Raw genomic sequence first — 10,307 nt, 5'->3', positions numbered from 1 at the left:
CAAGCCACAATAAAGTTTGAGAAGAATGTGGCTCTTTGTCAATTTCAGATTTGAACATAAATGTTTTGTTATGCTCCATCAACTGCCATTTCTCTGATTGTCTTGGATTTTTATTCTTAACAATGGCTTTGTGTGCTTCCAAAAAAGGGATCACTGATGAGCGTCGCAACGCATACAAATTTGTTTGCATATGAGAAATGCAGTATAGCTAGGGAATGACCCCTAGGTCGTCTCACAAGGACCAACTGCGGTTCAGAATCAGGTCTAACACAGTGTGGGGGGGGTTTGTCAAAGGATTGTGAATGCAGATGAATAAATTAAAACACAGAATCATTAAAGTGAAAGAAAATATTAGACGCCTAACACTGTAAGACAAATATCTAGCATAATTAAAATTGCTAATATGCATCACTAAATTAGAAACAACATAAAACCCAACTCAACAAACATTATAAAATTAAATTAAAGCAAAAGAAATAAACAACACAAATTACCTTTAGCAATTAACCAAATTAACCTATGGCATCTACCAAATAAAATTAAAATTGCAATAGCCTAAAAACCCTCTTTGTCATGACATTCTCCAAAAGCAAATTAGATTGAAAGTACTTCCAAAATTCCTCCCTAGCCGTGACACATGCTGCACCATCCAACAACATTACCATTCCTCTCTTTTCTCCAAAGCACCACCGTGGGCCCTAAGCTCTACCTAATCACCTGCTTCTCTCAATTCAAACACGCTGCACCTCTAAATGATTGAACACCGAGTTCTTTGTCCTTCATAAATTGAAAACGTAATTCACAATATTAAAAGCTAGAGGTGGCACATGTACCTACTTCTTAAGGCAATGAATGAGCTTAAAAGTGGAATAATAAAAGCACATTATAATCAACTAGAAGAAGCATGACACTAAAGCAACATAAAAGATAATCACGCAAACAGTGAAGTAATCTAATTAACAAAACTACTTCAAACTACAAGCTTTAAATATATATGTTGCAAGAAACAACTTTGGTCCATGCTTCAAGAAAAGAAACAAAATTCTTGTGCGTTTGGCTTCTATCAAAAGAAATGGAAAAGTGTTTTATCCTCCCTAGAAAAACCAGCAAATGTGTGTGCCTTCTGCTCCCTCAATCAACATCCCCTTCCATGCTCCGTTCTCTCTCTCTAATGTAACAGTGTTTCCAAGGAACAATATATCCCTGCATGTGGCGGCTCTCCCAAGATAAAAGCTCTCTCCCCCTATCAATGAATTGTCGTTGCCCTACGTGTTGCTTCTTGTGTTGGGCCACATGCTTCTATTCTTTTTCCAGCCAGCACCCCTCTTCTCGGTTCAAGATCACACACGCTGCTCCTTCATCATCACGTGCTGGACGTGATTTTAATATGTTGGGCCAGCTACTTCTTAAGAAGATGTTTGACCGTGAAGGCTGCCTTTTTTCGGTGATAAGGCCTACCAGCCCATGCTGGATGCTGTTGCTTTGCTACTGGACCGTTGTTGCTGAGCTTTTCTGTTGGACAGCGTGGAGGCTGCTGGAAAAGAAATGGGCGTGAGTTGCTGGATGCATTGTTGATGATAAAGGTGTAATTGGACGTTGCAGCCCAAGGCCGTGCAAGGACCAGTTGCTGGACTTCAAGCTTTGGACGTTGCTCTTGATAGCTGCTGGACCGTGTTGGAGACTTCAAAGTTGCTGGATGATGTAGTCCGTGATGGGTGTAGGACCGTGATGACGATGAGGCCTGCTGGAAGCCCTTTTTTTTTCTGCCACCACATGCATTAATGGGTTGCACCTCCTAGAAATAATTCAGCGTGTGCTGGTGGTATGCTGGAGTTTTTCAACATGTGATGCTTGCCCAAGCTGCTTGCGGAATTGATACTTCATGCAAAGCCAAGAAAAAGAAAGTTTGATGCATGACAGACCAAGCTTTGTTGGACGTGGAATTGTGTGGGCTTTTATTTTCAACATGATGCAGCTCCTTCTTCTGGACTTACCTCCCAAGCTTCATGTTTCTAGCTTTTTCATAAGCCCAAAAAGTTAAAATGACCATAGTACCCTCTTTCTTGTGCACATTTCTTTTTTTGGAGAGTCTTGCATCATGTGACAACCCTTCAAAGGTCCAAAATTATATTTCCAAAATTTTCCCTGAAAATAATAATGCAAATAATTAGCTCAGAAGATTCAAATTAATTAAAATTAGAATTTCCGATCAAATTTAGCATAATTAGGAAAAACTGGAAAATACCGGACAATTAAGCATAATTCCCTGATTAAATCTGATACAATAAACTAAGTGCAGTCAATAAAATATCGACTCATCAATCACCTCATCTGTGTTGTTCAATATATAAAGATGCGCTTGCAACCATTCTTCGCGATCTTTTGTCACCACATTCACACCTCGGAAGGTTTTACTTGTAGAAAATTTATTCAACCATTATGTGCGAGGAACACCTATTGGATTCGTTGATGTCATGTAATCTGAACAAAACTCGATACTTTCTTCAGCAATATACCTTTCAATCATCGAACCTTTAGGACGATATGGATTTTTAACGTACCCTTTCAAAATCTTCATATAACGCTCAATAGGATACATCCATCTTAAGTATACAGGTCCGCACAACTTGATTTCTCTAACCAAATGAACAAGTAAATGTACCATGATGTCAAAAAAAGATGGAGGGAAAAACATCTCTAGTTGACACAAGATGATAACAATCTCGCCTTGAAGTTCATCTAACTTTGTAGGATTGATGGCTTTATTACATATTGACGAGAAAAATGAACACAACCTGTTTATGGTNTGCCTAACATTTTTGGGCAAAATTCCACGAATAAATTTGTTGAGTGAGAAACCGCGGTCTATTGTCCTACCAATATGTCGCGGTTCTGTTGGCGCCCGCTGCCTATTCTCCTGCAAATTGTTGAATATTAAATGTCAGAACGTTACCTGGGGAATATGTCGTGGTTCTGCGTGCAACCGCTGCCTATTCTCCTCCAAATTTATTGCAGTGTTGAATATTGGAAAAAGTCAGAACGTTGTCAGGGGAATATGCCGCAGTTCGCGGTACAACCACGGCATATTCTACTGCAAATTTATTGTAGTGCTGAAAATTTGCGAAAGGTCAGAACGTTCAGGGTTATAGGCCGCGATTCGTAGCAGAACCGCGACATATTCCCCTCCCCCCCCATTTTATTATTTTTGTGACGTGGCTTCAAGGGCAGATGTTTAACCGGGGTATAGGCCGCAGTTCTCTAGTCAACCGCAGCCTATAAGTTCGTTTTAATTGCGAAATTGCCACTGCACAGTATTATGCTGCGGTTCCTGATGAACTGTGACATAAAGTGCGCTGTAAAAGATCTTTTTTTTACTAGTGTGAACAAATATTAACGAGGTTCTTTTTATCAATGTTAACTAATAGAAATTTAAAACCAACATTAATTGAAGAGTCCACGAAAAGAAGCTCAATCAAAAAGGTTGTAAAAGTGATAATCCTAAACAATCAAAGTTGATATAAAGTAAAAATAATCTTAACTGACATCAATAAAAACTTTAGCTATATGAGTTGAAATTTTTTTAACAAACTTTAACCAAAAATAATATTACTAATAAATATTAAAAAAATCACTAATATTAATATTTTTTAATTATAAAAAAATTCTTAGTTTTTATTTTTATTTTATGTTTAGTAGTAATTAAAATATTTTATCTAAATAAACAAAATTAAAATTAAATAAATTTAAATTGTAACATCCCAATTATATAATATTAAAACTATAAAGGAACTATCGCATAATTAATAAGATAAAACAATTAACAACAATCATTTAACATAACAAACTTTATATATACAAGGTACTAAGATCAAAACATATATATATATATATATATATATATATATATATGTTTGTTAACATGCGTACGCTAGTTTTTCAGTTGGTACATTTTAATAATGTGTATCGGGTTTTAGTAGACAAAAGTACCTTTATATATCATGGATTCTAAGTTAAGGTAAAAGGTATTTTAATAATTTTCATTCTCAAAACTAAAAAAATAAAATAAAAGAAATCCCAAAACCTTATTCACCTCTCTCATTCCTCTCGACCCTTTCTCTTTCATCTTTTTCACTCCAACATTTTCTCTGTCATCCCTACTGTAGCCCCAATTGAAAAAAAAAAATCAAAAACCCTTGCCTAACCCTAATCCACCTTCCTTACTTATCCAATTTGTTTCTCTCTCATCTCCATACTCTCCCTCAGCCACACGCAACAACCCGTGACACCGTAATTTGTTGCTCTTGCTCTGTTCGTTCATTTGTTTTCTACTTTAATAACAAAATAATTGATAATGTTGATTTTGATTTTTTTTATTGGAGGATGCGTGAACAATAATAATTTAACAAAAAAATAAGTCTGTTTCGAATCTCTAGATTATGCATCTATAGTTGTGTATGTCATTTAAACGTTTTAGAGAACAACTAATTCAATTATATTAGTGAGTGAACCATACTCATTACAACTTTTCTTTGTGAAGAAAAAAGAGGTATGTTTTAGGTATTTCGCAACCTTTGGAATGGGAGGAATTGCCATGGGTAGTGGTGGTGCTAAAATAAATGTTGAATTTTATGGAATTTGTATACTGTGATAAACATATAATGAAATGTGGTGTACATGTGTAAATGATGTATGAAAATTCTGTGATTTATACAATAATATCGCATATTACCGCAGGCTTATTTTCGGCGGCCTTTGGGCCTTTGGTAAAAATTAAATACCGAGGGCATTTTCCCTTCGGTAACGCCTACTATGCTTTTAGGTTCAAAAGAGTATTTTTTCCTCAAATGAACCTAAATTTCCCAAAAGTAGAACTCCCTCCCTTTGTCGAACTCACTCCTTAACTTAGGGTTGCGGTCAGCTGGTTCGCTGTAATTTGACGGCGCGAGTTTGGTGGTGTGGATGCTGACGGAGGTTTGTTGCTGGGTGGCGCTCTTCCATTCCCTATTATTCGTTGGTTTGAAGCGTGAGGTTGTCGCCCTAATGCGGTTTGAAGCGGTTGTTGTTGCGGACGCTGACGGCGGTTCGTTGGTGGCTGGTTTGCGGACGCTGACAGCGGTTCATTGGGATTGGGCCGCGAATGTTGTTCTCAGAGATGTCAAGGCAGAGAAGGAGGCAGAGGTTTTTGTGAAGGTCAAGCCCACCACAGAGGTTGACGGAAGGGAGGGAGAGGCCCATCACTCTGCCGTTTGGGGAGCACTCGACGTCGAGCCACACATTTACTTTTTCTATATCTGACTATTGCATCATAAATTTGATCCAGAGGAGAGATTCGGCAAAGTGATGATACAGGTGGGGTGCATCGAGCCCGTCATGGTCCTCCGTGTCGACAAGGAAAAGGGTTACATCGATCTCAGAGAGCGTAAGGTCTACGAAGAGGATATTCAGGCCTACGAGGAGAGATACAACAAGAGCAAACTCGTCCACTCCATCATGCGCCAAATTGCTGAAATCCTCAACATCGATTTGGAGGTATTGACCAAAACCCTATTTTTTTCTATTATGCAAGCTCATCACTTCCTATTAACCATTGCACAGTTTCTCTTCTGCCTATTAAACTAAATTTAAATGGCCTTTATTGTGTAAGAGCTCTATGTTAACATTGGAGGTCATGCTTTTGAGGTGTGCAATTTTTCTTTTTTAATTGTCTGATGCTTTTCTGAATGTTGTAATCGTTACTGAATAAGCTTCACTATGTCCAGGCTTTCAAAATAATTTCCATCGATCATGATTCTGTTTTGAATTTATCCATGTCAGTACATAAGATGATCATGTTGAATCACCCATGTTGTTGCAATTCGATAACATTGTATTAAAGCTTACTAGTTCATACACCTTGCTTCTTTTTGTTTTCCTATCTTATAAGCCTGCTCTTTCAGCACTATGTTGGATATGTCAGTCAAAGAAACCAATGGAAGAACACTGATAACTCTCAGATTTTGCACTTTTATTTGTGCTTAGGAGTCTTTGTTAGTGTATTTTAATTTTTAATTGTTTAGAATTAGGTTACTTTTAGGTTTTTCTTTAAATTCTTTAGTTTTGTATAATTTTAGTTAAAAATAGGTTTTTAGAGGTAATTTTTAGTTTTTGTAAATAATTAGGAATTTAATTTTATGTTAATAAAGAAAAAATTAAAAATAAAATAAAATACAATAATAATATTTTTTTTGGTTGAATTTTTCTTTTCTCTTTCTTTAATTGTTGATTGATTTTTTTTGTAGATTGGGCCGGTCTTGGAGAGGAATTGTCACTGCTGCAAATTAATTAGGCTTAAGTGAAGAAGTTGAATTGGGATGCTTGGGGCTTTGCTGTTACTGCACTAGGCCAAGTGAAATTGGAATTAAGCTGCTAAATTGCTGCAATTGAAACTGTCGCTGCACTGCAGAAACACAATTGGGCTGGAACGTCACCGCAAAAATTGAAACGCTGTTGTTGCTGGAATTGGGCCAACGCTGGTGCTATTCCAATGTTGAGATGGGCTTAAGTGAAACAGTGAGTTTCACTGGAGGTAGCAGTGGGGGTCATTGCAGAGCAGCTCACTTGAGAAAAAAGAACATCCCCTTGAGCACTTTCATTCAGAGAGAAATACCCGAATGCTAGGGCAGAAAAAGTGCGAGAGAAGCGAGGAAGAAGAAGGAAACTCGCGACCCTGACCTCATCCTGCCCGGCGAAGAAGAGGAGTGACCGGACCCTGACCGATGCTGACGTGGAGCTGATCGGAGGGCTGAAGTTGCAGCTCAAAGAAAAATAAAGAGAGGTCGTCTGATGAGTTCGAAACGGCCAAGTGAAGCAAGGTTCCCCTTTCCCATTTGTTTTTCTTTTCCCATTTTTCTTCAGACCCTATAAAAAGGGTGTTTCTGCCATGTAAATAGTACGCTTACACAGGGAGACACTTTCAATTTTTACTGTTTTTCGCTCTTTAGATTAGGGTTTTCATTTCTCGTGCTTTTGGAGCGAAACACTCACGGTGGTGACAGCCCGTGGTGGCTCCGATTGTGCATTTCGTTCGGTACACTCTATTGTAATTGTTCTTTTTGTTAATAAAATGTTTTTCTTCCTTTGATGTGTTCTTTGCTTTGTGTGCTTTATGATTTTGTTGTTTCGAATTTGTTTTCTTCAATGTTTCCGTTCTTATTCATATTACGTGATTGTGTTTTGTGTTCTTGTGTGTTGTTTCTTGTTCTTGATTGAAAATAAGTTGAACTCTAGACATCTGCACATTGTAAATTTCTTTTTGGAATTACACGACCCCGAGGTGGTCGTAAATGAACGGGATGTCTTCCCGAGCCAGATAAGAGTTCAATCCATAAAAAAATATTTTAATTCATATTGTTTTAGTTTCTGTTTGTGAGTTGTGTTTGTGGATTTGGAATTGAATCTGTTTTTATTTGGTAAATCAATTGATTGTTATTCAATTTTAGTTCTGTATTAGAACTTTAGACCCCGAGGTGGGCAACTTATGAATGAGATGTCTTCTTGTATAATAATAATTCAATTGATAGGCTATTTCAAGCATTTTAGTTCATATTTGTGACTTCTATCCAATAACTGTGTTCTGTTTAGTAGTTTAGGTTGTGATTTTACTTCTAGTTTTTGTTTTTTTGTTAATGCTTCTTGTCTTTTTCCTTTATTTTTGGTATTTCTGGTTAATAAAGGTTAAGATGTTTCGCATATCCAGTAGCTGTTAGGATTGATTTTAGGGCATTGTAGTCTTTCTTTTATATTTGTATTTGCTCTTGCAATTCTTATTTTGCAATTTAGCTTAGGCCTTTGTTCTGTACTTTTTGTTTTACATTTTATTTTCTTCTTTTCTTTTAAAACAAATTTGATCTTCTTTATTCTTTTCTTTTTAATTTCTTTGTTTAATTTCTTTTCCCCACCTTGTTTGTTAGTTAGTTAGTTAGAAGTTAGTAAGTAAATAATTACAAGATTATAACCATGTACTTTAAACTTAACAAGCGAGTCCTTGGATTGATCCTTGGTTGACTACTATATTTCATTAGTGGGGAAATCAAGTTTGTTGGCTTTGATGCGACAAGCGAGTTTAACAAACACTCTTTTATTGGTTCTACCAGGTCATGAGCAAGCCAGAAGAGAAATCGTTGGTGCTTTGGCTTAATTGAGGTAAAACTAGATAGTAGTTAATGTCTTTGTTTTAATTTACTGTGTGGAACATTCTGACCATGGAATTGGAGATAATATTGTCAAACAAAGTCTGTGGTAAATTATCTATGATCAAACATGTCACAAGGTCATACTATGAAACCACATATGCCATGGCCTCAAATTTAATAACTTCTCATGGAACAGAGGTATGATGATCACCACTACTAAATATACACAACTAGAGAAATAATTGTTGTATCTGTGATGTTGCAGAACCCAGCATGTTATTCCTGGAATCTCCTGTTGGAGTTGGCTTTTCATACTTATACAAGCGGTGACTATGACCAATTGGGAGATGATTTAACAGGTCATTATTTATCTTATAATGTTGTTGCTGCATAATATTTATACAGAGAACTCATATATCATAAGTATTAAATCTTTTTATTCTATCTCTTAAAATATTATAAAAAAGTGGTTTAGTTAACTAAGATAATCTATAGAATTTTATTAAGATATATATCTATAATTAATACAAGTGGAAAATCATATAAATGAAAAAGTTAAGTAATATATAATAAATAAACACGTATAAACATTGAAATCAAAGGGTCTTACGTAGTTTCTTTTCATTTATGTGAATTTATAAACAAACGTATAAACATTGATTATGTGAATTTATATATATTTATTCTTACATAGTTTCTTTTCATTTAATATTTAGTTGAGCTTATCACAAGGGTTGTTTGTCAACCAGCTAACTGGTGCCCAACTGCAAATGTACACTAAAGTTAGGTTTTTTAATTATTGGTTGATTCCTTAATTTCTACATTCTGTATTAAGTTTCCAACTCAATTTCCTTTTCATCATTTAAAGATTGGAAGCATATTTCTTGAATACATTCTGGGCCCTGCAGTCCTTGTTGCTTCCTTCATATTTCCCTCACTCTATTTACGCAAAGTGTTTTCCATCATTTTCGAAGACTCTTTGTTAACAGGTAACTTATGCTTTTAAGAAGACTCTGTTGTGCCATATTGGTTTGTCTGCACTAATATGTATAGCTTACTATTTTTACATGGAGCGTTTTCTATAATTTGATTGTAATTCACAGTAAGCTAGTAAAATCTATCTCCTTGAGTCAATCAATATGGATAGCTATCTGCTAATGAATACTGTAGAGAAAGGAGTAATTACTTGTATTTTGGTTCGCTGACGCTAGGGAAAACATTATGGATGTCCATAAACTGGATGTGATGCTCATTGCTTGACATGGAATTATTTGTTTCTGATATAGTGAAGGAATTTATTGTAATTGTTGTTTCTGATGCCATCACTCAAACCGTATAACAAAATACTAGGTCTCATTTTGAGAAATTGTCATGCAATACATGCTATATATGAAGGAACTTAATGCTTATACGAAACAGGGGTGACTAATATTAAGTTAACTAATAAGTTGCATTTAATTTTATTTAACAATTGTAATTAAATTTTGTTGTAGGTCATAGCTAGGACACCAGGGGTGGATATCGTGGAAGGGTCGTGGCTTTAGATCAAATGGACCAATCCAAGAAGTTGCATGAGGCAACTAGTTGTCTGGCATGAATGGTGCAGTTAACTTGATTAGGGAAGCAAAGCCAAAGCCATGTCTAATTTTATGTATTTGTTTTGTTCAATTTTCTTCATTTTCCCCTTTCTTTTTCTCTGGGCCCGAAGAACTATAGGGCATTTTCTTCTTATAGTTTTATGTAGATGTTTAGTTTTGAGACTTTTGCCACATAAAGCACTTTTAGACCTTGGTGAGTTGTACTGTTGTTTTGGCCCTGAATCTCATTCTTTAATTTTTTTTTTAAAAAGTGTTTAATTACCGCATGCTTTTGCCCCTCGGTAATTAACAAAGGCTTTTGTCCCTCGGTAATTACCGAAGGGCAGAAGCCCTCGGTAAAGGTTAGCGACAAGGGTTTTACCGACGGCTTCTGGACTTAGTTATATGAAGGTTTTTTATTTACATGACTTAATTCGATAAGTGAGGAAGGTGAATTAGGGTTAGGCAAGGGTTTTTGATTTTTTTTTTCAATTGGAGCTACAGTAGGGATGACAGAGAAAAAATTAGAGTGAAAGAGAAAGGGTTGAGAGGAATGAGA

At 36.0% G+C, this 10,307-nt stretch overlaps 1 protein-coding gene across 1 annotated transcript; it reads left to right on the top strand.

Moving 5' to 3' along the window:
* The first annotated feature begins 5,016 nt into the window (after positions 1–5,016).
* LOC111242608 (eukaryotic translation initiation factor 2 subunit alpha homolog) lies at positions 5,017–9,935 on the top strand. Its single transcript, XM_022786669.1, has 4 exons — positions 5,017–5,529; positions 8,437–8,530; positions 8,888–8,954; positions 9,665–9,935. The coding sequence occupies exons 1-3, from the start codon at positions 5,341–5,343 to the stop codon at positions 8,950–8,952; spliced, it is 348 nt and encodes a 115-aa protein (XP_022642390.1). The 5' UTR covers positions 5,017–5,340; the 3' UTR covers positions 8,953–8,954; positions 9,665–9,935.
* The last annotated feature ends 372 nt before the right edge of the window (positions 9,936–10,307 follow it).

Source organism: Vigna radiata, chromosome 10 (genome assembly GCF_000741045.1).
Source record: "Vigna radiata var. radiata cultivar VC1973A chromosome 10, Vradiata_ver6, whole genome shotgun sequence".
NCBI classification, from domain to species: domain Eukaryota; kingdom Viridiplantae; phylum Streptophyta; class Magnoliopsida; order Fabales; family Fabaceae; genus Vigna; species Vigna radiata.
This window is presented reverse-complemented; position numbering and strand designations above follow the sequence as displayed.

Excerpts from the sequence above, each read along its gene's own strand:
- LOC111242608 (XM_022786669.1), top strand. The coding sequence starts at position 5,341 with ATGATACAGGTGGGGTGCATCGAGCCCGTCATGGTCCTCCGTGTCGAC. Across the intron at positions 5,530-8,436 it reads TCCTCAACATCGATTTGGAG|AACCCAGCATGTTATTCCTG; the intron begins GTATTGACCAAA and ends GTGATGTTGCAG. Across the intron at positions 8,531-8,887 it reads ATTGGGAGATGATTTAACAG|TTGAGCTTATCACAAGGGTT; the intron begins GTCATTATTTAT and ends TTTAATATTTAG.